Source organism: Microcaecilia unicolor, unplaced genomic scaffold (assembly GCF_901765095.1).
Source record: "Microcaecilia unicolor unplaced genomic scaffold, aMicUni1.1, whole genome shotgun sequence".
Taxonomy (NCBI): domain Eukaryota; kingdom Metazoa; phylum Chordata; class Amphibia; order Gymnophiona; family Siphonopidae; genus Microcaecilia; species Microcaecilia unicolor.
This window is the reverse complement of record NW_021963024.1, coordinates 207,532-235,364: the sequence shown is the minus strand read 5'-3', so window position 1 is coordinate 235,364 and position 27,833 is coordinate 207,532. Positions and strand designations below refer to the sequence as shown.

Here is a 27,833-nt window from a genome sequence, read left to right as displayed (position 1 = left end):
GGTAGGAATAAAGTGCAACAGAACTATAAGAGAACAGAAACGCAGAGTATGAGGACATGAATTAAAATCAAAAAGATAATGCCTAAAGAAAATCTTGAGCTTTTGCTCCCTGCCATCTTGTTTCTTAGGCTGTGTAGCCTCTCTTTACTAGAAGCTGTAAGAACTTGTGTTAATGATTACACACAACCGTCTTTACACAGCAGCCCTTAGGGAAAACTGAGGAAACCCCTTTCACAACTCTGACTGGCCACAGCCAACCACAGCAGACCGCCTCCATTCAGTTTATGATTAGACATTGTGCATACCTAGGGAATAGCCTATATTTTTCTATTATCCATCTCATTTTTTCAAGTACCAATTCCCACTGTGGTTCTTCCAACATTTGGTGCACTTCAAACTTGTAAGGCAGACCTGTAAAGCATAAAAGAAACCCTGTAGTAGTTTGCATGAAGCCGAAAGTCATAACGGACCCCACAGAACCACAAAAACTCCTCACACCGGATTTCATTCACTGCAGTTCTAGTGAGATTGCTTTCTGTTAATCAAGACTTAGGGGCCCTTTTACTAAGCCGCATAGGCACCTATGTGTGCCCAATGCGTGCCAATTTGGAGTTACCACATGTCTACTGCATGACACGGGCGGTAATTTCATTTTTTACGCGTCTGCTGCGCCTGCAGGAAAATAATTTTTATTTTCATGTGCTTGGAGGAAACCGGGCGGTAATCGTCATTCTACGCGTGTACATGATTACCACACGGTAACCACGTGAGACCTTACTGCTAAGTCAATGGGTGGCGGTAAGATGAGACCTAAAATGGACTCACGTCAATTTTTATTTTGATGCACATCCATTTTCGGCAAAAATACAATTTTGTTTTAAGGCCCTTTTTAGAGGCGTGCTGAAAAATGGATCTGCACCAGGGCCGCCGAGAGGGGGGGAGCAGGGGGGCAAAATTCCCCGGGCCCGGGCCTCCAAGGGGGGCCTGGCGCCAGAGTCAGGCCACCGGCGCTGCAGTCCCGGTCTCACCTGCCTGCCTCTTCGGCTCCAGGCCCCCTGCATTCAAAGTGCAGTTGCAGATCGCTTCTCTTCTGGCCTTCCCTCCCTCTGTCCCGCCCTCGCGGAAACCGTAAGTTACATCAGACGAGGGCGGGACACAGGAAGGGAAGGCCAGAAGAGACGCGATCTGCGACTGCCGCTTTGAATGAAGGGGGCCCGGAGCCGTAGAGGCAAGTAGGTGAGACCGCGGCCTGCAGCAGCGGGGGGGGGGGGGGGGGGGGGGGGGGAGCGATGGGGGGGGGGGCGCAGCAGCAGGGGGAGTGACGGGGGGCGGCAGCGGCGGGGAGGCAGGGCGGCTTTGCCCCGGGCCCAGCCTAGTCTCTCGGGGGCCCTGACCTGCACGCATCCAAAACCCACACCTACACTAGTACAGCCCATATTTCAGCGCACCTTAGTATAAGGACCCCTTAATGATTTAAATCCTGCTTCTCACTACACTTGAGGCTTAGCAGGTTCACCCAGGTTAGAAAACAAGAACAGAGAACAATCTTGCTGGAAATGCATGTAATGACAAATGCCCTGTAAAGCTTTGCCCCTGAAAACTGATTTGATATCTCTGGAGCCCAGAATGTCTTTCTAGGTCTAACTTTCTACACAAATACGGGTACACAATCTCTTATCCGAAATAATTCTGAGAACAAAGGCTCCAAAAACCAAAAATTTTTTCATGAAGGTTGTGTATACACCAAAGATCATATTTGGCGCCAAACATGCCCCTATGCCAGGGCTTCGAAAAAATCCCAGGCGCCAGGTTAACATGCCGCCTAGAAATTGCACCCTGGTACCCGGGATTTCATATCCCTCCTGAAAGATGTTTTTTATCCCCCCCCCCCCCATTTTGCAGTGCTGCCTCAGAAACTACTAAAGCACGGAATAGAAAAAAAGCTGCAAATCGCCAATGGCAATGTTGAGGAAAAATAATGTATTCACCACATCATTTTAAAAAAGCCTGACACAGCCGCGTTTCGCAGCAGCTGCTTCTCAGGAGAGGAGTTGTTTTAGTCCAGCAGGTGGAATTGGTTTTACTGCACCACTCGGTTGTTAAATGCTAGCTCCTGACGAAGCCCTTTAGGAGGGCAAAACGCGGCCGTGTCAGCCTTTTTTTTAAATGATTGTGGTGAATAAATTATTTTTCTCAACATTGCCATTGGCAATTCGCATCTTTTTTTTCTATTCCATGCTGGATCTTGAAAATCGCCTGCCTATTTGTTTTCAGAAACTGCTCCTCCTGCCTCTGCAAAGCGATCGGCTCTCCACATACTTGAGCTGTGCGATTCAGGAAGTTTGGAAAGTCTCACGGTTTCAAGTCATGTCGGTATAGGAGACAGAGAGAACTGACTAATGGGGACCCAGGCCAAGGTGATGTGTGAAACAGAGGCTTCCCTCTTTGCTTCACCTATCAAGGCATTGCTCTCACACAGCTGACAACATGCTTTGGGAAGGAAGACTGCTGGCTCCTGGCAGTGACTTGCATAGAGGAGCATAATTGAACGGGGCGCTGAAGTTTTCCTGAGGGTATCCTCACAGGACGTCCCTGCGAAGGAGCTGCGAAACCCATATTATCGAAACAAGATGGGCAGCCATCTTTCGTTTTGACCTTCAAGATAGATGGTCATCCCCAGAGATGGTGTTCCCCGATTTTCGGCGATAATGGAAACCGAGGATGCCCTCAGAGACGACCAAATCCAAGCCATTTGGTCATGGGAGGAGCCAGCATTCGTAGTGCACTGGTCCCCCTGACATGCCAGGACACCAACTGGGCACCCTAGGGGGCACTGCAGTAGACTTCAGAAAAAGCTCCCAGGTGCACAGCTCCCTTACCTTGTGTGCTGAGCCCCCCAAAACTCACAACTGTACACCACTACCACAGCCCTTAGGAATGAAAGAGGGCACCTAGATGTGGGTACAGTGGGTTTGTGGTGGGTTTTGGAGGGCTCACATTTACCACCACAGGTGGGGGGGGGGGGGAGGATGGGCCTCGGTCCGCCTGCCTGAAGTGCACTGCAGTACCTACTCCAGGGACCTGCATACTGCTGTCATGAAGTTGGGTATGATATTTGAGGCTGGCATAGAGGCTGGAAAAAATATTTAAAAAATTTTTTTTTAAGGGTGGGAGGGGGTTAGTGACCACTGGGGGAGTAGGGGGAGGTCATCCCCGATTCCCTCCGGTGGCCCATCTGGTCATTTAGGGCACATTTTTGTAGTTGGTCGTTAAAAAAAAAAAAAAGGAACAAGTAAAGACGGCCAAGTGTCCGTTAGGGATGCCCTTCTTTTTTCCATTATCGGCCAAGGACGCCCATGTGTTAGGCACGCCCCAGTCCCGCCTTCGCTACCCTTCCGACACGCCCCCGGGAACTTTGGTCGTCCCCGCGACGGAAAGTAGTTGGGGAAGCCCAAAATCGGCTTTTGATTATGCCGATTTGGGCAATCCTGGGAGAAGGACGCCTATCTTCCGCTTTGTGTCGAAAGATGGGCGCCATTCTCTTTCGAAAATAAGCCTGATAGGCACCTTAAGGTACTGATTTACTAAAATGTCATTGCCTAGGGCCATAGAATAGGAAAAGAGCTACTGCTGATCTGGCAGAGGGTGCTTCTCCAACCCCCCCCCCCCCCCCCCCCCCCCCTTTAAAAAAAAAAAAAAAAACCCACTCACTGGGAACAAAGTTGGAGCAGTGGGGAAGGAGATACGAGAGAGGTCTCAGCTGCCAGCTCTGTTTTTGGGCTGGCTCCTAGATTTAACGAAAATTTGTCGAGGCCTGCTCTATGCCACATGCTCAACCCAAAACAGCTGCAGATTCCCCTATGGGTAACAGTGAGAAGTAAAAGTGAACGATATTTACCAGTTAGTACTGATAAGCTGTGCAATACTTTCACTAAGCTCCTAATTCCTAATCTTCCCGACTACCATTCTGAAATCCAAAAAAATGTCTGGTCCCAAGGATTTTGGATAAAGCATTGTGTACCTGTGTTGGTGTCTAGGCATGACTACAAGATTAAAGGATAGGATATTCACAGATGGCAAAACTGGCTCAAGCCCTGACCCTTAAAATGTCTGGCATGGGCAGCCCCGTGTTCAGATACTTACGGTAAGATCCATCACAGCTCAGTTCATCACTAATAACCAGACAGGTGAGCTGGGAGTACGGTAACGGATTATTCCGGTTATAAGGGCTTATGATCATCCCGATGAACATTGCCCCTCCTCGGGAGAAGTAACTCTGAAGGAGGAAGAGAAGTGCAGGACTTGGAGTTAACACAGCATGCCGTCTTGAGAATTTGCCCTTCTGCCAAGGGTTTTCAGAGCAGTTTATATCGTATAAATAAATGCTAAAGTCTTAGGGCTTCTTTTACTAAGCTGTGGTAAGCATTAATGCGTGCTTACTACAGCTTAAAAGGGCTTACGCGGGACGTGCTGAGGTATCCCACGGAAGTTATGAATGTGTGAGCGCAAACCATGCCCTAAAAATGTTTTAATATTTTTCTGGGATAGGAATGTCTGGAGGAGGAGAGTAGACGTTTCTATGCTAATCAGTTAGCAAATGTACATGTAAATTTGTTTCAACTGTTTTTATTGATGATAACGTATTAAACATTCCACCAGTTTCTATATGGCAAAATAAATGTCAGAGCATGTTACATTTGAACATAATATTGATAATCGTTATCAACCGTTTTTCTCCCCCCCCCCCCTCTTCCCTCCCTCCCCTTGTTCATGGGACGTTTCTTAATACTTAGATAAAAATAAACTTAAATTATGACCTTGTCCCCCCACCAATGTTGGCTTCCATTCAGCGGTTCTGCTTGAGTTGCAAAACCCTAGTGAGTTGAACTTTTAAAGTATGCACATTAGTCCACAAAATCATTCACGGCGAAGCCCCAGCCTACATATCTGAGTTAATAGACTTACCACCCAGAAACGCCAAAAGATCATCCCGAACCTTCCTCAACCTCCACTTCCCCAATTGCAAGGGCTTGAAATTCAAGACGCTACACGCGTCAACCTTTTCTCACATGAGCACGCAGTTTTGGAATACACTGCCGCGCAACTTAAGAACGATCCACGAGCAAGCTTCCTTCCGCAGATTATTGAAGACCCATCTTTTTGAAAAAATTTACAGAAAGAGCCAAAACACATAGAGTCCACTCTCACTGTTCACTAATGCATCAAACATCCACTTCTGAACTCTCATCCCCCGTAATCTCGCATCACTCATACCTTTACTCACAGAAATATGCATACCATATGTCTTTATGCCTTATTATCGCCCTTTAAGCTCCCATTGTCTCCTTCCAACGTTTCAATGTCTGTGTTCCATTGTTACATTCCTTAACGACACTTCGATTGTCTCGCACAACTCTGCACAATGTAATCCATAACCAATTTGTAACAAACTGTATTTCCATCATTCATCTCATTTTGTAAGCCACACTGAACCCGCAAAAAGGTGGGAAAATGTGGGATACAAATGCAATAAATAAATAAATAAACCCCCCTTGGACCTTAGTATTGACAAATGCTCCTATGTTCAATCCTACGATAGCCTTTTACAACTGTCATTCACCTTGCCCCAACCTATCCAGCCACCCATTCTATCAATTACCCCCTCTTGTACATGTAAATTTAAAGCAGATTTTTTTTTTTTTTTTTAGTTACCGAGACTGAAAGGCCTTCAATTGTAAGATTAAATGGGGGGTGGAAGCTCAAGTACTATTTTTTTTGCTGGTATCTTTATCAACATTTATGAGTGGCATAAAATATTGCACGAATCTCTCCTATTTTTATATTACCGTGTCTTCATGCTTCACCTTCAATTACATTTGCATAAAAATTAATCCTACTCTTCCTTTGAATGGCTGTGGATCAATAGAAGACCAGGCTAATTTGCAGCTTGTAAACTCCACTGTTACCATTATTGATTTGATGCAAGTTAAAAGGAAGATACTAGACGTGAAACAGATACTTTAATTTTCAGAAGTACCTGGTATTTAGCCTGGGTATCAATATCTCGTATGGAAGGGTTGGGGTCAAAGGCAGGGTGAGAGTGATACCAGCCAATGACACTATACCCTCTGGCAGCCAGCGTCTCCGATGCTAAGGTTTGTGACACAGGGTCCATCTCGCACTGGAGTCCCGTGCTGAGACTGTTGCATGGCTCAGCTGCACAAATCTGTAAGTAACAGAGTGCTGTGAGTATATGTGAAGCTGGACGTTCAAAGGCACGTTAATGAAGACGTATATTACAATCCCTGACAAACCACAGCAAGCGAGTTGGTAGATAAAATATCTGTGATTATATCACTGCTATAGAAATACTAACAAAAATATTCAAAACTTTCCAATTTCTTAGTAGTTAGGCAACATTAATAAACTTACCTCAAATGCTAAATAAGAGAATAGAAACTATCTCAGACTACACCTCCCAAATTGCAAAAAAGTGATCTACAAAACTGTCCGGCTCTGCAGACTTCACTTACCTAGAAACCAAATGGTGGAACTCCTTACACCCCAAAATAAGAAATATACAGGAATATACTAGATTCCGCAAAATCCTCAAATCGTTCCTATTCAAACAAACCCTCAGAAAGAACAACCATATCTCAAAATAACTAATTATTACTTGAGTTGGTTATTACTCTATTTACCATTAACTTTCTCTTTGCTTCATGTACAATTTCTCATTCATAATAGATTTTCTAAATGTTAAACTTTCATAGATATCCCAGTATGTTTATGATATTGTATTGTAAAATTGGATTCTTATAAAACATTAGTTTCTTATGCATTATTCTTTGTTATGTATCCTATACTGTTTATTGTAAGCCTTTGCTTGGGATAATGTGGAACATAAATGTCACAAATAAATAAATAAATACAACTAAGCAACAAATGAAAAATTATTACATTTCACACATGTACATAATGTATATGGGGAAGCATCTCATTAAAAATAACTGTTATGCATAACAGGGAAACAAGAAAGCAAATCTGTGACCTACTGACAGTCCAAAATCAGCAGGATGAGCAAGATGAAAAGCAGTGTGTTATCTCAATGTGTTTATAATGAAGTGAGGCAACAATGCAATGACTAATAAACGTATCTTTCTCTCTCTTTCTGTGTTAACTGGATTACTGCAGTGGGACATGTTTATTTTTTTGTTACATTTGTACCCCGCGCTATCCCACTCATAGCAGGTTCGATGCGGCTTACACATTATATACAGGTACTTATTTGTACCTGGGGCAATGGAGGGTTAAGTGACTTGCCCAGAGTCACAAGGAGCTGCCTGTGCCTGCAGTGGGAATCGAACCCAGTTCCCCAGGACCAAAGTCCACCACGCTAACCAATAGGCCACTCCTCCACTCCTAGCCTAACTGAGATAATATTTAACCATCTCTCTCTGACCTCATGTGCAAATTTCTTCAAATCAGTCACCTTACTTTCAAATTCTTCCTACTTTCTTACTCATCTATATGTTACAACTTTGCCTTACCCTTCACTACCAATTATAATGTTCTATTACGTATTGTGTTGTCATTGCAAGTAGTATACCATGCCATACCTTGTATTGTTGTTCGAATATTTTTACTGCTCTAATTGTCTATTGCTCATGTTTGATCTATTCTTACTGTACACTGCCTTGAGTGAATTCCTTCAAAAAGCGGTAAATAAATCCTAATAAATAAATAAATAAAGTGCTACACAAAGTCTTGGGGAAAAAAACAATATTTTTAAGCAGGACCGCTCACTGCATTCCACAGTCTACAGAATGAAAGCGCATATATCACTTAGGGGTCCTTTTACTAAGCCACGTAGGCGCCTACGCACACCAACACGTGCCAAATTGGAGTTACCACCCACTTACCGTGTGGCTCTCACCGTAATTTCAATTTTGGCGCGTGTCCAAATTTTTTTTAAATTTCTGGCGCGCATGAGCTGCGCATGTCGTGGCATTTGACGCGCATAGGTCATTACCATCCAGTTAACGTGTGAGAACTTTACCACTAAGTCAATGGCTGGCGGTAAAGGTGAAATTAGATCTTACCTGCTAATTTTCTTTCCTCTAGACCCTCCAGACCGGTCAAGACGCGTGGGTTATGTCCTCCTACCAGCAGAGGGAGACTGAGAAAACACTAAGCTTTTGAAGCCTGTATATATAACCTGTGCAGAACCTCCACTAGCCAGTATAACCCTGACAAAGCAGAGAAACAAAAAACACTAACAACAACTAGCAACCCTGTACATGGACACAGTAAACTGCAAAAACAAGAAACATCTTCCGCTTGCTCTTACGGAAACATGTTCCTTTGCCTTTGATAAAACAGTTGGGCTTCTACAGGTGGACTATCAAAGAAGAGCCTCACCTGTCCCAGACTCCTATCACAAAACAGAAATAAACAGAGTCTGCAATTAGAGAAACAACAATCTACAGCAGCCAAGAATTATCCAACAAACACACCTCCTGGCCTCCAATACAGACAGGGCGGGCTCTTGACCGGTCTGGAGGGTCTAGAGGAAAGAAAATTAGCAGGTAAGATCTAATTTCACCTTCCTCAGCGACCCTCCAGACCGGTCAAGACGCGTGGGACGTACCAGAGCAGTAACTAACTTACGGGAGGGACCTACTAAGGCCAGAGGTCAAAACAGCTGCCCCAAAGCGCACCTCGTCCTTCGCATGCACAGGAATCCTATAATGCTTCACAAAGGAATGCAACGAAAACCAAACCGCAGCCCGACAAATATCTAATGGAGAAATCATACTATTCTCCGCCCACGAGGCTGCCATTCCCCTAGTGGAATGAGCAGACCAGCCCCTAGGCACCACAGGACCCTTCACCAAGTAAGCAGATGCAACCGCCTCCTTCAACCACCGTGCTATGGTCACCTTAGGAGCCGCTGCACCCTTCTTTGGGCCACCATGAAGAACGAACAAACGGTCAGAGGCTCTGAAGTCCTGAGTTCCAGAGAGATAACAACTCAAAACTCTCCTGACATCCAGCTTGGCAATACCACGTTGCTCCGAATCTCCAGCCATATCACCCAACACTGGCAGAGAGATGACCTGATTAACATGGAACTCGGAAACCACCTTGGGCAAAAAAGGAAAGCACCGTCCGCAACGAAACCTTTCCCTCAGAAAGGACAAAAATGGTTCCCTACAAGACAAAGCCTGAAGCTCTGAAACCCTCCGTGCTGAAGTAATCGCCCCCAACAAGACCGTCTTTAAAGATAAATCCTTACAAGATGCCGATACCAGAGGCCCAAACGGAGGCCTGATCAAAGCATTCAAAACTAGCTTCAAATCCCACGGAGGCACCATCCGTCACTGAGGCGGACGCAGCAACTTAACACCCTTCAAAAAACGCACTACCTGAGGCACAGAAGCGAAGGACTTTCACTGAAGCTTCCCACGAAAACATGACAAAGCTGCCACCTGAACCTTCAGAGTAGACAAGGCCAGACCCCTATCAACACCATCGTGCAAAAATTCCAAAACTTCCGCCACCGAAGAGCGAAACGGCCGAACTCGATGGTCTTCACACCAGTGCTCAAAGATTCTCCAAACCCGGACCTACGCCAAGGAAGTGGATCGTCTACGGCAACTCAACATCGTAGCAAAGCCACTGGACGAAAGCCCCTTCTTCTTCAACTTGTGCCGCTCAAGAGCCAAGCCGTAAGTGAAAACCGAGCCGGATCCGGCATGATTATCGGGCCTTGACACAGAACTGATCCCAACAAAGGCAGGGCCGCCGCCCCTGCCAACCGCACCAGGTCTCCGTACCATGGTCGACGCTGCCAATCCGGAGCCACCAGAATCACCCGACCGGAGTGATGTTCGATGCGCTATATTACTCGACCGACTAACAGCCATGGAGGAAACACATACAGCCACTCCCGAGGCCAAGGCAACAGAAGAGCGTCGATTCCCTCCGCTCGAGGGTCTCTTCAGCGACTGAAAAAAAAAAATCTCTGAACTTGCGCATAGCGAGCCGTTGCCCTAAAATCTATCACCGAAAGTCCCCAGACCGACACAACTCGCTGGAACACTGACCGAAGAAAAGACCACTCTCTGGGATCTAGAGTGTGCCTGCTGAGATAATCTGCATCTATGTGACCTACCCCGGCCACATGCGCTGCCAAGAGAGCCTGAAGATGAGTTCAACTGCGCCGCCAAGGCTCTTCGTCCCCCCTTGACGGTTGACATACGCTACTGCCATGGCGTTGTCGCAGAGCACTCGGACTGCCTTGTGGCGAACCACCGACGGCAAGGCCTGGAGCGCCACCCAAATGGCCCGAGTTCCAGCCGGTTGATGGACCACTCTGCTTCTGCCCGAGACCACCGGCCTTGAGCTACCTGACCGAGACAATGTGGCCACCCAACCTTGCAGACTGGCATCCGTGACCATTACCAGCCCCTGTGGGGACTCCAACGGCATTCCTTTTCCCAAATTGCGCGGGTTGAGCCACCATCGGAGACTGAGACGAGGGGCCACCGACAGCGGACAACACCTCTCCAAGTCCTGCGACAGAGGGGACCAAAGACTGAGCAGAGCTGACTGTACCTGACGCATGTGCGCCCTGGCCCACGGAACTACCTCTATGGTCGCCGCCATCAGGACCAGGACCTGACGATAAGTATGGGCCGTCGGCGCCTTCTCTGCAAGGAACCGACAAATCGGACCCTGTAACTTGGAACCAAAAGGCCGCAAGAAGGAAAGTAAAGATAAGTTTCCGTCAAATCCAGGGAAGTGAGAAACTCTCCTTTCCGGACCGCACCAGTGACCGACCGCAACGTCTCCATCCGGAAAGAGGGCACCTTGAGTGCCGCATTGACCCTTTTGAGATCTAAAATGGGACGAAAAGTGTCCTCTTTCTTGTGGACCACAAAATAGATCAAATAGCACCCTGAGCGTTGCTGATCTGAAGGAACAGGAACCATGGCTCCCAACGCGAGCAGCCACCGCAGAGTGTCCCTCACTGCTGCCCTCTTGCTCCAAGACCGACAGAGGGATTCCAGAAACACTTCGGGAGAACAGCTTTCAAATTACAGCGCATATCCGCCTCGAAACACCTTGAGAACCCACTGATCTGACCTGATTTGGGCCCAGCTCTGGTAAAACAGACTCAGCCGAGCCCCAACATGCAACAGAGCCTAAGCCGCCACACCTTCATTGGGAATTGCGGCCTGAATACTAACCTCCCGCGGAAAAGCCACGCCCTCCGCGACAACTCTCACGAAAGAACTGTGTGCGCTGGAAAAACCGACCCCTAGAGGTCCTACTACTACTACTATTAAACATTTTTATAGCGCTACTAGACTTACGCAGCGCTGTACAAATTAACATGAAAAGACAGTCCCTGCTCAACAGAGCTTACAATCTAAATTGGACAGACGAACAGACAGCTAGGGGTAGGTCCCACTCGATCTGCCCGGCCTATACCGCTGAGCCTCCCTAAACCGTCCCCGAGAGGAACTAGTTCTGGCCCCTGCCTTGAACCGAAAATCTGGAAGCCATAGAACCTTGGTATCACTAAGACCTCACACTAACTTGTCCAAATCTTCTCCAAAGAGCATAGCTCCCTTAAGTGGCAGAGACCCACAACCATAGCCATATTTTTTTGTCTGAAGTACGCAACAAATCATAAAAGCCTCAGACAAAAAGGATGAACCAACATCTACCGAATCATCCAGGAGCTTCTCGGCCCAACGAAAACATGCCCGAGCTACCAGACCCCCACAAACCAAGGCCTGCAGGGCTAGAGCCGACAAAACAAAACTACGCTTGAGAAAAGATCCCAACCTCCTATCCTGAGGATCACGGAGGGCCGTTCCTCCATCAACTGGAATAGCCGTAGCTATAATTACTGCCGTCACTACTGCATCTACCATGGGAGCCTTAAAGGAATCCCTATCGTCCTGAGGGAGGGGATAAAGCCTCGCCATTGCCTTTGCCACCTTACACGGCAAATCCCATTCCTGACAAATCATCTCCCGGAGATCCTTGTTCATAGGGAAGGATCACGCCTGACGCTGAATGCCCTTCACCAACAGATCCTGGACAGTTTCCCCCAAAGCCACCTCAGGACCAAACTGAAGGGTGGATGACACCTGATCTATGAGTTCTGACAGCTCATCTTTATGGAAAATCCGCACTACTGAAGGATCCTCTCCAGGAATCCAACAATCCTGCTCCTGAGAGCCGTCAATTCCATCTGACTCCCCCAGATCACTAAGAGCAGCTTCTGCAGTTACAGGAGAAAAACATTGCCTGTCCTCTGACCACTCTAACCGTGGTCTCTCAGCCAAGCCGAAAACAGCCCCCTCTTCCAATTGGGGGGGGGGGGGGGGGGTCCCAATCTCCAGGCCTGATACCGCGTCCAGACAAAATCTGGAGGAAAGCCCACCATTCCTGGACCGTCATTAGGCCCTTTTGTGCCAAAAACGGAGGCCGCAGGCCCAAAAACAAATGGCTCCACGGGCCGCGTCGGACTCAAGATGGCGGCTTTTCCCGCCGAAACTGTTGCCGCTGACAGCGGCCCTGCCTACGCTCCCGCTGACCCGGAGACTCCCGACACCATCGATCCCTCCGGGGTCAAGTCGGGGGGAGCCACAGCCACTTTTATAGGTGCACCGCAAAGCTACACTGAGCGCCCGGTGCCTCTACCCCTCGCCACGAGCACGCGCGACATCGGAGGAGCTGGGCCGCCATAAACCACGAGGGACGGGAAAAGCTGTTCCGCAAACGCGCCAAACCAAAAACTCACTCACACTGCAAAAGCACTGAAGAAAGCGCTGCTCCCTCGTTCCAGCAAGGAATCTAAACCCCCGTTCGGTCCGCTGAAAATAAAGAAATAAATGCCCTTAAAGGCACAGTACTCCAACTCTGGAAGCTGGAAATTGTAAGGCACTCAAGGCTACAATACTGAGAAAGCAGCCGAGGCACAAATCTGCCAAGCAAAACGAAATAGAATAACTGACCTTAAAGGCACAGTACTCTAATTCTGGCATCTGGAAATTGTAAGGCACTCAAGGCTACAATACTGAGAAAGCAGCCGAGGCACAAAGCTGGCAAGCAAAATGAAATAGAATAACTGACCTTAAAGGCACAGTACTCTAACTCTGGCATCTGGAAATTGTAAGGCACTCAAGGCTACAATACTGAGAAAGCAGCCGAGGCACAAAGCTGCCAAGCAAACAGAAATAGAGAGCAGCACAGGGGGAGGGACCCAAACATAGGTGTAACACCCCAGGGGGAAAAACTGGGCCCCACCGGATCCAGGGCCCCAAAGCACTTTTTTTTTTTTTTTTTACACACACGTACAGGGTACTGCAACAGAATAAAGTTTGGAAGGAAAAAATCCTACGACCCAATGACAAACTACCTCACCAGACTATTGGAGACTGCACAGGCTGTCAACTGCTACCTCTGCTGAGACTGAGAAAATACTGGCTAGTGGAGGTTCTGCACAGGTTATATATACAGGCTTCAAAAGCTTAGTGTTTTCTCAGTCTCCCTCTGCTGGTAGGAGGACATAACCCACGCGTCTTGACCGGTCTGGAGGGTCGCTGAGGAAGAGGCATATTTTCAAAGCACTTAGCCTTCCAAAGTTCCATAGGTTTCTATGGAACTTTGGAAGGCTAAGTGCTTTGAAAATATGCCTCAAGGTCTCAGACCCAAAACTGAGATGCAGCAATTTTCATTTTGCCATTTTCGGCAACACATTTTTTAAAATGGCATTTTTTGTAGGTATGCTAAAAAATAATTCTGCGCGCGCCCAAAATACGCGTCTACACTACCGCAGGCCATTTTTCAGTGCACCTTAGTAAAAGGACCTCTTAATTTTTAAATTAAAGAAAAGGAATTAAAAATGCATTCTGATTGAAGAAAAACAAACATTTTACTGATATTTGGTTAACACTGATCAACGAACCCAAACACTGTTTCTATAACTTAAGCCCCCAAACTATCTAGTGCCCTTTAGTCAAGAAATGCCAGGAATTCTCATTCTTCATAACCAGGTCACATCCTTGAGCTTTTCAAACACTTATTTTTACAGCAGCTACTGAGGAGCAGTACGGCCAGATATTTTAGTGCAAATTACTAAACACTTAACTGCCTGAGAGACATCGCAAAAGCCCTCTCGTAATACCCATGTGCTGAATGAGAGCTGAAGCTGATTGAAAAGCAGCAACACACACATACCTCTACTGTCTTGTCAGCTTCCAAATACTTTCCTCCCAATAAACCAATCACCTCGGCCATGGAAACGTGTGCATGCTTAACAGAGAAAAAAATGCATCAGATCAAATACTACTACTTAACATTTCTAGAGCGCTACTAGGGTTACGCAGCGCTGTACAAATTAACAATTAAGGACGGTCCCTGCTCGGAAGAGCTTACAATCTAAAGGACGAAATGTCAAGTTGGGGTAGATAAGTTTTCCTGAGAAGAGGTGTAGTGATTAGGTGCCGAAGGCGACATTGAAGAGGTGGGCTTTGAGCATTGATTTGAAGATGGGTAGGGAAGGGGCATGGCGTATGGGCTCAGGGAGTTTGTTCCAGGCATGGGGTGAGGCGAGACAGAAGGGGCGGAGCCTGGAGTTGGAGGTGGTGGAGAAGGGTACTGAAAGGAGGGATTTGTCTTGAGAGCGGAGGTTACGGGTAGGGACGTAAGGGGAGATGAGGGTAGAGAGGTACGGAGGGGCTGCAGATCGAGTGCATTTGTAGGTGAGTAAGAGAAGCTTGAACTGTATGCGGTATCTGATTGGGAGCCAGTGAAGTGACTTGAGGAGAGGGGTGATATGAGTATATCGGTTAAGGCGGAAGATAAGACGTGCGGCAGAGTTCTGGATGGACTGAAGGGGGGATAGATGGCTACGTGGGAGGCCGGTCAGCAGTAGGTTGCAGTAGTCAAGGCGAGAGGTAATGAGAGAGTGGATGAGAGTTCGGGTGGTGTGCTCGGAGAGGAAGGGGCGAATTTTGCTAATGTTATAGAGGAAGAAGCGACAGGTCTTGGCTATCTGCTGGATATGCGCAGAAAAGGAGAGGGAGGAGTCGAAGATGACACCGAGGTTGCGGGCAGATGAGACGGGGACGATGAGGGTGTTATCAACTGAGATAGAGAGTGAAGGGAGAGGGGAAGTGGGTTTGGGTGGGAAAACAATAAGTTCAGTCTTAGACATATTCAGTTTCAGGTGGCGGTTGGACATCCAGGCAGCAATGTCGGATAAGCAGGCCGAGACTTTGGCCTGGGTATCCGCAGTGATTTCTGGTGTGGAGAGATAAAGCTGGGTGTCGTCGGCATAAAGATGATAGTGGAAACCATGAGAAGAGATCAGGGAGCCTAGGGAAGAGGTGTAGATTGAAAAGAGAAGGGGCCCAAGGACAAATAAGCAAAGTATTTTGCTGTATCTGGTTTAGCTTTTCAACCATCATGCGATGGCTTATATTTAATAAATAACTGGGCTTTAAATATAATTTCATATCTAATCAGATCTCCAAGCATTTTTACACTCTCAGCATCTGAGAATGAGGGTAAAGCCACCTCAGTGTTGTAATCATTCTGTGGCCTGCTGTGCACTTCGTAACTTCTGAAGTGGAGAAGATGGAAAAGAATTATTACTATATTATAACTGTAGCCAGGCAGGGACACATGCAAATGTGGGATTTACATAAGGTCATGGTGGACAGTGCAGAATTAAATAAGCTGATTATCCTTCATAGTTTCAAGTTCTCTAACATTTACAACCCAACCTAGAAACCCCAAACGGGCCTACCAGACTGAGTACACTGCACAGGCTGCACATTTCTACCCTCTGCTGAGACTGAGAAAATACTGGTTAGTAGAAGGTCTGCACAGGCTACTTGTATAAGAAGTTTTAGTGTTCTCAGTCTCCCTCTGCTGGTAAAAGTGCACAACCCAAGCGTCTTGAACGGTCTGGAAGATTGCTGAGGAAATAAGCTGATTATCCTTCATAGTTTCAAGATTATGGGCCTCAAGTCTTCAAAAATGAATGCAATATCATTTGTAATTCTGTTAACTGGAAATGGCAATCGCCACTACGGCAAATGTAAGCCACATTGAGCCTGCAAAATAGTGGGAAAATGTGGGATACAAATGCTACAAATAAATAAATAAATAGACACCTGGAAATATAATGTATCCATATTCATGTTTGCAATCTCCCCCCCTTACGTGGCAGAACCTCCCAGTCAGAACAGAACGAAACAACAGCAAAGGTGACGGAGTCCAAATGATGATTGTGTACAGGTGTGATACTTTATTATGTTGAGGGAGCCATTCAACACAAATTCATGTTTCGGCTAAAAAGCCTTCATCGGGAGTCTGATCTCACAACCTCATCTCATAATCAACCGATGTCGCTGAGAGCGTGTTCATACACCTTCATTGAAGATACGTTCAATTCAGCAGAAAGAAATGCTAATATTAAAGCACACTGCGCTTCTCACAAAAAAAAAACACAATCTTGTGTACTTACATCGCTAATACGATGTTTGATACCAGCGTACACAAGATCTCTTTTTTTTTGTGAGAAGCGCAGTGTGCTTTAATCATAGCTGTGTGCTTTAATCAGACCTGGTAGTGGGAGGCGGGGATAGTGCTGGGCAGACTTATACGTCCTGTGCCAGAACCAGTGGTGGGAGGCGGGGCTGGCGGTTGGGAGGCGAGGATAGTGCTGGGCAGACTTATACGTCCTGTGCCAGAACTGGTGGTGGGAGGCGGGGTTGGTGGTTGGGAGGCGGGGATAGTGCTGGGCAGACTTATACGGTCTGTGCCAGAACCAGTGGTGGGAGGCGGGGCAGACTTATACGGTCTGTGCCCTGAAAAAGACAGGTACAAATCAAGGGTAAGGTATACACAAAAAGTGGCACATATGAGTTTATCTTGTTGGGCAGACTGGATGGACCGTGCAGGTCTTTTTCTGCCGTCATCTACTATGTTACTAGGCTATGTATTTCTTTCTCCTGAATTGAATGCATCTTCAATGAAGATGTATGAGCTAAAGATATACCAGCTACTTAAGCGACCCGATGTGCCTGCTTACAATAGCCAGATATGAATTGAATATTCGGGCATAGCTGGCTATATTGCGTGACGTAGCTGGTTATCTCCTATGCACTAACCAGGGATATTCAGTGGGAGATAACTAGCTATCCACTGCTGAACATCGCCACATAGCTGGTTAAGTGCCATTTAACCGGCCAAGGGTCATTCCTGGCCGGTTAAATGGATTTGAATATTGGGGGATAGGTGTCTTGCTATAAAAATGGGATAAAAATGTAACAAATAAATAAATAAATCAGTCCCAGCAGAAGTGAGGGAGTGAATTGGAATGGTTAGTGAATTATTTTTTTCTTTGAAGCCCTGTACCTCTGGAGAAATATAAACTGCTTATAGATGTCAGAGAAGGGCTACCCTGTATTTGTTCACACCGGAGCCTGCAAAGGCCTCTCCAGTACTATGTAAGCCACATTGAGCCTACAAATAGTTGGGAAAATGTGGGATACAAATGTAATAAATAAATAAATAAATAAAATCAAGTCCATAGAGGGCAGTGGTAGAAACAAGGTAGGTATTAGGGCTACGGTGTGGGGGAAGCAATGTGGATTTAAATACGAATAAGTATACGTTAATCTATCCAAAACAGCAGCGAACCACTGAGAAAGACAACTGAGCAACTGGATGACCCATTGGTCTTTATTTGCTATCTTCTCCTATGTTACTATGAGGCCACAGCTGCTGGCCAAAGGACTCTGGGTGGGACTACATCATCTCGAAGAATACAGAGCCATGTCCAGAGGGGTTAAAAGTTTCCCATAGATGGAAAAACTGTAGATGACTTCTGTGTCCTGCACACTGGAGGCAGCTATACCATAGCTGAGGCAGAGCTCAAGTCTCCACCTGCTGGAAAACTGAGGAATCACACCAGTACTTTACTCGCCACAAGACTTATGTGAACCAGGATAAGCAGGTATGTGCATGGGGCAAAGCTTGCATGAGGTGTGGGAGTCTTAAAGAAATGACTTAAAAATAAAAAAGGCTGATATAGAAAGCAAGGTAGCTGTCTAACTTTGATGTTCAACAGTGCAAAGTTTTTCTTTGCAGCTTCATATAGTCTCCTGGTTTAACTAGGCCAGTGGTTCCCAAATCTGGTCCTGGAGGCACCCCAGCCAGTCAGGTTTTCAGGATACCCACAATTCATATTCATACGAGAGATTTGCATGCACTGCCTCCACTGCATGCAAATCTATCCCATGAATATTCATTGTAATACCTTCCAAATGACTGCAATTCACTTTATGTATTATTTTTATTCAATATCTAGATTTTAACAAGAGTTTTTGTTGACTCGGGAGAACGATAGTAGTATGAAAGAGAGAGAATGAGGAAAGAGTTAAGGATAAATGCTAATATATGGGCATTATTTATTTTTGTTACATTTGTACCCCGCGCTTTCCCACTCATGGCAGGCTCAATGCGGCTTACATATTATATACAGGTACTTATTTGTACCTGGGGCAATGGAGGGTTAAGTGACTTGCCCAGAGTCACAAGGAGCTGCCTGTGCCTGAAGTGGGAATCAAACTCAGTTCCTCAGGACCAAAGTCCACCACCCTAACCACTAGGCCACTCCTCCACTGTTGCTACTATTTGAGATTCTACATGGAATGTTCCAACATTCCATGTAGAAGTCGGCCCTTGCAGATCACCAATGTGGCCGCGCAGGCTTCTGCTTCTGTGAGTCTGACGTCCTGCAGGACGTCAGACTCACAGAAACAGAAGCCTGTGCAGCCTTCTACATGGAATGTTGCTAGTGGAATAGCAGGAGAGTGGATGAGGATACCAACAATAATGTATTTATTCACTTGTAAAATAAAAGATTAAAAAATTAAAAGATGACAATGCACATAAAAATGACCCGACATTGTAGACATCTCTTCGGAGAGGAGTATTGAAAGTCCGTTCTGTTCTTTAATATATATTTTATATATATCTTTTTGAAGAGAGGAGACCTGAGAGGATTGTGTTTCGTCATTTCCCCTGGAGTACACATTCTATGTTACATCTTCTGAGGTTACAAAGACCCCTGAGGCAGGCCATTGGGCCGAAACACGGCCGTGTCGGGTCATTTTTATGTACATTGTCATCTTTTAATTTACAAGTGAATAAATACATTATTGTTGGTATCCTCATCCACTCTCCTCACTTTTTGTTTCATATCCCACGGTTTCGTGAGGGTTTTTACCTCCTTTTTTGTTTTTGGCTAGTGAAATAGCAACATTCCATGTAGAATCTCCAATAGTAGCAACATTCCATATAGAATCTCCAATAGTATCTATTTTATTTTTGTTACATTTGTACCCTGCGCTTTCCCACTCATGGCAGGTTCAATGCGGCTTACATGGGGCAACAGAGGGTTAAGTGACTTGCCCAGAGTCACAAGGAGCTGCCTGTGCCTGAAGTGGGAATCAAACTCGGTTCCTCAGTTCCCCAGGACCAAAGTCCACCACCCTAACCACTAGGCCATTCCTCCACTCCTATTTATGTTAAAATCTAGATACTGAATAAAAATAATACATAAAGTGAATTGCAGTCACTTGGAAGTTATTATATTGAGTCTGCAACAAATTAAAGGGAGCTCATTTAGATATAGTTAATGAATATTCATTGTGGACATCTTGAAAACCTGACTGGCTGGGGTGCCTCCAGGACCAGGTTTGGGAACCACTGAACTAGGCAGCTCTATTTAGCTGTTTAAAATAAGCTGGATGATCAAGAGGCCATATTGGGACAAGCACTGAATGGCCAGGGCTAATTTTCACTGCTAACCAGCTAATGTAACTAGCTAGCACTTGGTACAGCCATAACTAGAGTAGCTTAAATCTATTTCTGGTCACAACCTAGTTGGCTCTCTTGGCAGCTAAGCAGTTCTTTAAAAATGTATGCGTCTATGTTTCAAGATCTGCTTAATGAATTGCACATAAGCAGTTGAAAATGTCTGTCTGGGGACAAAATAGCTCTCCAAAACCTTAATAGAATAGAACCAAATTTAGCATGAGGAGAAGTCACATCTAGTTCAAAATTGGGACAGATCAGAGTGGGGATTCCACAAAAATAATGTTGTGCCCCCCCCCCCCATCCCCCCAAAAATGGCCAAATTGCTCCTTTCAAAATGTCCTCCTCTCCTATTCTCTCCCAACCACACACAGACTTACATACATAGACACACACACAGAGGGCCAGAAAATTATTCTGAGGCACACTTCACATGCTTTCCCTCTCAACCCCCTCAACCCCTATCCCTGCTGAGCTGGCTATCAGTGAATCTGATGCGTATTTCATTTTCTATTTTGTCAATTCTACAGTAAAATGTGGTGACTAAATCTAGAGGCTGACGGGATTTCAGTTTCAGCACCATAACTGGCTTGAAATTTGGATTCGGCCGAAAATTCAAGTGCGGTTTTGGCTGAATCCGAAACTCCCTGCCCCCACCCATGACCACTCTGTGCCGCCCTCCCACCTCCTGTTGGGGGAGGGGCGGGGGCACCGGTTTCAGTTCTGGATGAAACTGAGTGGCGAATTTCAGCTGCAGATTCAGTTTCACTCACCCTCTAACTGAATCTTCCTGCTATGGTTTGTAAAAAGATGTTCTACTTTACCTGTACTGTACTGCCTCCCATCCCCCCTCTGTCTTTCTGTACCTGGCTGCTAGTCACTGCTGGTAGCCATAGACAGGAATGCAGACATCCCTGGCTTTTGTTACTATGGCAGCCCAGTATCTGGAATACACATCTTTTCTTCAGTTACAAGATGGTCAAGGTCAAATGTACCAATAGGGTGTTGGCAGGACACCTATGCTACCTTCCATTGGTGTAGGAGGGGGGAGAGGTGACGACATCACTTTTTCTATAAGAATACCTGCACACAAAGAAATCTTCAGAATTAGCCATATTTTGCAGGAGACTTTTCTCTGTCCTGATTCAGGGCATCCTTGCTAATTGGCTATTCTCCAGGAAATATATTTTCCCTTCTTTATTTCTGCATTGCTTCTGGTAAGAACTATTTCTTTATAACAGAGAACTATCATCTCCTTTCTTTATATTTTATCTTGCTTCAGAACCACTGATATATTTCCTGCTTGAACCCCTGATATATTTCCTGCTATTTCTCTCTCTCTCTCTCTCCATACTTTCAGATAACTTGTGCTGATCTCTACATGTTTTCAGATAACATGTGACCTATCTCTCTCTCTCTCTCCATACTTCTAGATAACATGTGCTGATCTCTCCATACTTCTAGATAACATGTGCTGACCTCTCCATGGTCTCGGATAACATGTGCTGATTTGTCTTTCTCATTTTCTTTGTTTTCCTTACAACTGTTCCTTATCAAATTAGTCTGATTGCTTATTATTATTACCTAAGCTATTGATATTAGATTCTGTACATGTGATGATATTTTTCTAACTGAGATTCTGTACATGTGATATTTTCCCAAGACTTTCAAACTGATTTCTGAAGCTGTGCTGGTAAGAATAAAAACCACTTCTAACTCTCTGATTCCTTTAAACTTATTCTATGATATTTTTCTTTATTTTGGTACAAAGTGAATAGCATAAACGCAGCCAGTACAGGTTGCTATATACGGTAACACCTAGTAGCAAAACCATGTAGTTTGCTACTGGTTGCTACATACAGCTTCCTAGTGGTGAAAAAGCATGGAAATACCTGTTGCCTTGCTACACTGGCCCCTATTGATTACCGTATTTTTCGGACTATAAGACGCACTTTTTTCCCCCAAAATTTGGGAGGAAAATGGGGGGTGCGTCTTATAGTCCGAAGGTAGCGAGTTCCAAGTTCGGGATCGCCCTCCCCCCGAGTTCGGGATCGCCCTCCCCTACTCACGTCACGCGATGTTCCCTGGTGGTCTAGTGACGTCGGGGCAGGAAAGAGCCCTCTCTTTCCTGCCCAGCGCGCTGCTCTCCGTCCTCCTGTATGCTGCCTGACGGTCTCGGCGAGATTCAAAATAGCCGCCGAGAATTGAAGTCTCAGCGGCCATTTTGAATCTCGCCGAGACCGTCAGGCAGCATACAGGAGGACGGAGATTCGGAGAGCAGCGCACTGGGCAGGAAAGAGGGGGCTCTTTCCTGCCCCGACGTCACTAGACCACCAGGGAACATCGCGTGACGTGAGTAGGGGAGGGCGATCCCGAACTCGGACAAGACGCACCGGAGCACCTAGGTTTTAGAGGAGGGAAAAAGGAAACATTTTTTTTTTCCTATTTCCCTCCTCTAAAACCTAGGTGCGTCTTATAGTCCGAAAAATACGGTAAATGTAAAATGAATTATTTGAATGTGTTGACAGTAACATTAGTGGTTAGATATGACACTTGTCTTGAAAAAGGTAATCAAATAAAACCAACAAAATATTTAGAAACCATTGCATAGAAACCACCACACCCCTCTCCTCTCAGAGACAAAACATACACACACACACATATTGTATATATAGACAACACGGATGTAAACATACATGCAACATGTATGAGCCATGCTTTCTCCGCTTTTTAAATTCTTTTTTTAATACGCAGGTTTCTCTTGCTCCCACAGGCTTCCAGTTCAATCTCAGCCATGAGATGTTATTCACTACCCTTCATGGCTCCTACCCCCACCTAAAACATTCTTTTAACATACTTGCTCATCCCATATAACCTTCACATTACAGCAACTACCCTAAGTCAGAGCTCCCTAACTTGCTGCACGGGAATGGGGATTGAGGGAATCCTGCAGAACCCATGTGATTCCTGTGGGGATGGAAGCCGTTGCCGTGGGAGGGTATTCATAATCTTTGGTGACTTCAGAATGAAGCTTGGAACATATGGAGAGAGGCTGCTGGAGAGCCAGAATGAAGCTTGGAATGTCCACAAAGGCAGCTGGAATACCAGACTGAGACTTGAAACGTTCAGTGGTCGAATAGTGAATACCATTCAAAAAAACCACGGGATGCTGTTAGGGTTGGGAGGAAACAGAGGACTGCAAGCAAGTAAATAATAGTCAATTCCTGTGGATATGGGTGAGGATGGAGGAGATTAATTGTGTGGATGGAACAGATCTTGTATGGGTTAGATTTCATTGCAGATGGGTGAAATTTCTGTCCCCGTGCAATCTCTGTTTTGCATCGCCGTCCAAAACCTGGTGCTGTTGCCTGATAGCTTCAGCTCCCTCCCTCCCTTTCAGAGAGAGCAGGGCTACGAATGCTGCATATACAGTAACCCTAGTTCCTGTAGGCCTGAAATGCTGAATCCAGGGTCGAGAACTTTTCTTTTACTTAATAAGAAAGGTACAATTAAAGAGGATGAACAGTCTACCTAAAAACAAAGGCTTCATCCTTACCAAGTCCATTATTAATAAGGCTTCTGATGCTACTTTCACTTGAAACGGCTCCTGCAAATCAAACAAAGTTCATTGTAAGAATTACACAAAATAAACGGCAGCTTTTAAATCAACAAGTTTTTAAGCACTTGCCTGTTTCTCCTCATTAAACGAGCAGCAAGGGATCAACTGGAAGGGATCAAAAGAGCTATAAAGCAAAACGAAAGTTTTCCTCAAAATGGGCTAACAATAATTGCAGACAACTTGATACAGCAACACAACATTCCTTTGGCTCTCTTTCATTATGTCCTTTCCATCAGTCGATGATGACTTTGTGTACGGCAGAAGGAACAGATTCATGGGACAATCCCTCGACAGGGGATTTATGTCCTGAATCATTACAAACATTGTACGAAGGGACAAAACAGATCACAGCATTCAGAGGAGAAAGGTCTTGAGATGTTACTGTCTCTCAAAATCTCTCTCTCTCTCATGTCTCAAGAGCAAAAGAGAATAAAACCAAAAGGAATTCCACGTAGAACGTAGTAAAACAAACGACAGTGGGAAGGTGGAGACGGTTTGAGAAAAACCAGGTACGCAGGATGATAAATTGCTAAAACATTTTATTTCTGCGATAACATGCAACACCCGACACGGCACAAAGTGCCTGCCTCAGGGGTCTGCTGGACACGAAATATAAACAGAGTAAGAATTATAGCATAAAGAATAGAAAATATCAAATGATATGAAATTTTATGGAACAGGTGGATGTGAAGCGTCTGTTCACGCTTTCCAAAAATACTAGGACTAGGGGGCATGCAATGAAACTAGTGTAGCAAATTTAAAACAAACCGGAGAAAATTTTTCTTCACCCAACGCATATTTAAACTCTGGAATTCGTTGCAGGAGAATGTGGTGAAGGCGGTTAGCTTGGCAGAGTTTAAAAAGGGGTTAGACGGTTTCCTAAAGGACAAGACCATAAACCACTACTAAATGGACTTGGGAAAAATCCACAATTCCAGGAATAACATGTATAGAATGTTTGTACGTCTGGGAAGCTTGCCAGGTGCCCTTGGCCTGGATTGGCCGCTGTCGTGGACAGGATGCTGGGCTCAATGGACCCTTGGTCTTTTCCCAGTGTGGCATTACTTATGCACTTATGTAATTCTTACTCTATTTATATTTCATATCCGACAGACCCCTGAGGTAGGCACTTTGTGCCGAAACCCACTGCAGTGTCAGGTATTGCATGTTATCGCAGAAATAAAGTGTTTTAGCAAGCATCCAGCGTACCTGGTTTTTCTCAAGCCATCTCCACCTTCCCACTGTCGTTTGTTTTAAAGAGCAGAAGAAAAATCTTTGTTCTTAGTTATGGGGAGAGAGAAAGTAACAGCAATTACGTGTTCAAGTGCAAAGATCCTCTGGTCCTCAAGGACCATTCACAGGTTAGGTTTTCAGGGTAATCAAGCTTTGCAAATTCATCTGATGATGAATCAATATGGATAACATGACAGACAAATCCGTTCACAGCCATTACCAGGAATCCCTGCTACAAGTTGTGGGGTTTTATTTTCAGCAACTTCTTGCATTTTTGCAATAAGCCTGTCCTCATAATAATACATCCACATCCAGTAATCAAAGTGATTAGAACATGAGGAGTCTTGCTCTTTTGGAACGAATGTAGGGAACTGCAAAGTGATGCAGACAGGGAGAAGGAACCCGAACTACAGCTAAATTATGCAAAGTTCCACATTAGGTGTCCCACCTCGGAAAAAGATCTGGGTGCCATCATCAATGATACTTTGACACTCTCTGCTCACTATGAATCAGCAGCAGCTAAAATAGAAATATCTACCAGCTCACCTTTACCCACGTTTATTCACACTTCAAAGAAATGTAGTAGATTGGTGAGGCAAGATTTCCCTTGGCTAAATCCATGTTGGTTGTGTATTTGCTTACAATTTTGTTCTTTATAATGGTCTCTACCATTTTGCCCTGCACCGACATCAGGCTCAGTGGTCTATAATTTCCCGAGTCACCTCTGGAGCCCTTTTTAAGAGCTGACGTTACATTGGCCACCCTCCAATCTTCTGGTACCATGCTTGATTTTTAAGATAAATTGCATATTACTAATAGCAGCTCTGTAAGTTCATTTTTTTAGTTCTATGAGTACTCTGGGATGTATACTACCTGGTCCAGGTGATTTGCTACTCTTTAGTTTGGCAAACTGCCCATTACATCTTCCAGATTTAAGAGAGATTTCTCGTTATTTCATCTGATTATGTCAAGTATGAGACAAGCTTTCTTCCTTCTTAGATACAAGTCAGATTTATCTTCTAACCAAAAACGTGAGTTTTTCAGATGGAACACTTTCGATCTTTGAAATATATATGAATAAAAATAAAATACACAAGTAGTTTTCTTGCTACTCCATTGCATCTGTGAAACACACCATACAAGCTCTGCGCACACAATACCTTTTAGATAGTCTTGGTCCTCTGGAGTATTTTACTGGTTTGTTTTTCTCCTCCTCTCGCCTCCTTGCTAGTTCCTCAGCAGACAGATGCTAATGAACAGAAATGTAATTCGGGTTAAGGAGGTCATTACCAATCATCAGTTCTACCATTATATTCATGCCATAAAATTAAGGTTTCAAAATCAAAACAGAATTTTAATATTTATGTCTCGCGAATTACTACTAAGGAATTGTTTTGCATTAAGGAAACTGGAACATTACCTCAAACGTTTGGCCTTCCAGATCCTTAGCATCGCACCAGTTACCCCATGGATCTCGTACACGCCGTTTCCTGGTTCGCTGTAACCAGCAGGTTAAAGCATTTATCAAACAGAAAGCATTCGTGCACATCAAGGTACTGACATTTGCAAAAAGGAAAACAGACTACAAATTTAGTTTTTGGAGGCATTTACATGAGCTTTTGAACCAATGACATCAAAAAGTTGTTTTCATTCCTTGTCCTCTGAACGAGTCCCAAGGATGATTGATTCTGCTATAGCTTTGGTAAGTACTGCGTCTGCCTGCGGGCAATTTTGGACATTCATTCAGTATCCTCTCAGTTGTAGTATTTTCTTACAATTCCTCTCAGACTACTTCCTTCCAAGTTCACATCATTACCCCCTTGTCTCTAATCAATGCTGCCAATTTTCTCCCATAAAATCCTTTACAGGACTTTGAAGTACATCAGAGGAGGGGGTTTGAATAGTCTCAAAATGTAACATGGCACAGTGAATGAAAGGATTTCCTGATCTCTGCTTCTAGGAGGCTTTCTCCAGCAGACAAAGAGCACCTATTAAAAATGTGTTCTTTTATGTGCTTGAAAAACTGATATAAACTAAGAGGTGGCTAAGGGCTGATTGGCTGTTTAGTCTTTCAGCAATCAGAGAGTGTCTGCATATCAATAAACAGTTGATATTTGGCAACAAAAATATATATATAGAACACGCACACACACACATTGCAAAGACAGCCAGATTTTTAAAAAACCCTCTTAATAGGCGTCTACCTACTGCGATATGTAGTGCTTCATGATTTTTCTCGGAGTTTATCTAGTGCTTCAGAATTTGAATCCCGCTTGCCTTTGTTTTCCCACTATCATGCATTCAGGTGCTCTGGTATATACAGCTCAAGCCAAATATTCAAGGATTTATATATCTAACGTTGAGAGTTATGTTCCTAAGTCGACCTCTTTGAAAATTACTAGGGCTGAACGCATAACTTCATACTCAAAATTTCACTAAAACTCCTAAATTTAGGAGCAAGGAATACAGTGATAATAGGAGTAGATTTAAGGCAGGAGAAAAAAAAAAAGAAATGTTAGGAGCTTAGCACTGATTTTCAGCACTTGGCTCTTAAATCTAGGCAAATAACTAATAATAAATCCCCTTATCTTTTCCTCTCCATCCTCCCTCTCCTCACCCCTCCCAATTTCTTTTCCTTTTATCCTACCTTTGTTTGCCCCGACATGTACAACTCACTTATTCCTCAAAATCCCACTCTCACTAAGTTTAGTAACATAGTAACATAGTAGATGACGGCAGAAAAAAGACCTGCACGGTCCATCCAGTCTGCCCAACAAGACAACTCATGTGTGCTACTTTTGTGTATACCCTACGTTGATTTGTACCTGTGCTCTTCAGGGCACAGACCGTATAAGTCTGCCCAGCACTAGCCCCGCCTCCCAACCACCGGCTCTGGCATAGACCGTATAAGTCTGCCCAGCACTATCCCGGCCTCCAACCACCGGCTCTGGCACAGACCGTATAAGTCTGCCCAGCGCTAACTAATAATACTCTCCTTCTAGACTTTGTGATTGTAATTGTATTTACTATGTAAGCCGCATTGAGCCTGCAATGTGTGGGAAAG

The 27,833-nt window shown here is 45.0% G+C and overlaps 1 protein-coding gene across 5 annotated transcripts in view; it reads right to left on the bottom strand.

The window, feature by feature from the left end:
* The window catches only part of LOC115458768 (histone H2A deubiquitinase MYSM1-like), a 63,444-nt gene that overhangs the window by 8,987 nt on the left and 26,624 nt on the right, over window positions 1–27,833 (bottom strand). For 4 of the 5 annotated variants that reach the window (XM_030188580.1, XM_030188581.1, XM_030188577.1 and 1 more), the window contains 8 exons: window positions 26,190–26,267; window positions 25,930–26,018; window positions 23,606–23,660; window positions 23,474–23,524; window positions 14,263–14,337; window positions 6,038–6,226; window positions 4,144–4,276; window positions 306–411 (listed from right to left, as the gene is read on the bottom strand). In XM_030188580.1, coding sequence (XP_030044440.1) covers window positions 306–411; window positions 4,144–4,276; window positions 6,038–6,226; window positions 14,263–14,337; window positions 23,474–23,524; window positions 23,606–23,660; window positions 25,930–26,018; window positions 26,190–26,267 — 776 coding nt within the window. The remainder of the gene's footprint in view (window positions 1–305; window positions 412–4,143; window positions 4,277–6,037; window positions 6,227–14,262; window positions 14,338–23,473; window positions 23,525–23,605; window positions 23,661–25,929; window positions 26,019–26,189; window positions 26,268–27,833) is intronic. The other variant, XM_030188582.1, reaches the window with a different exon arrangement.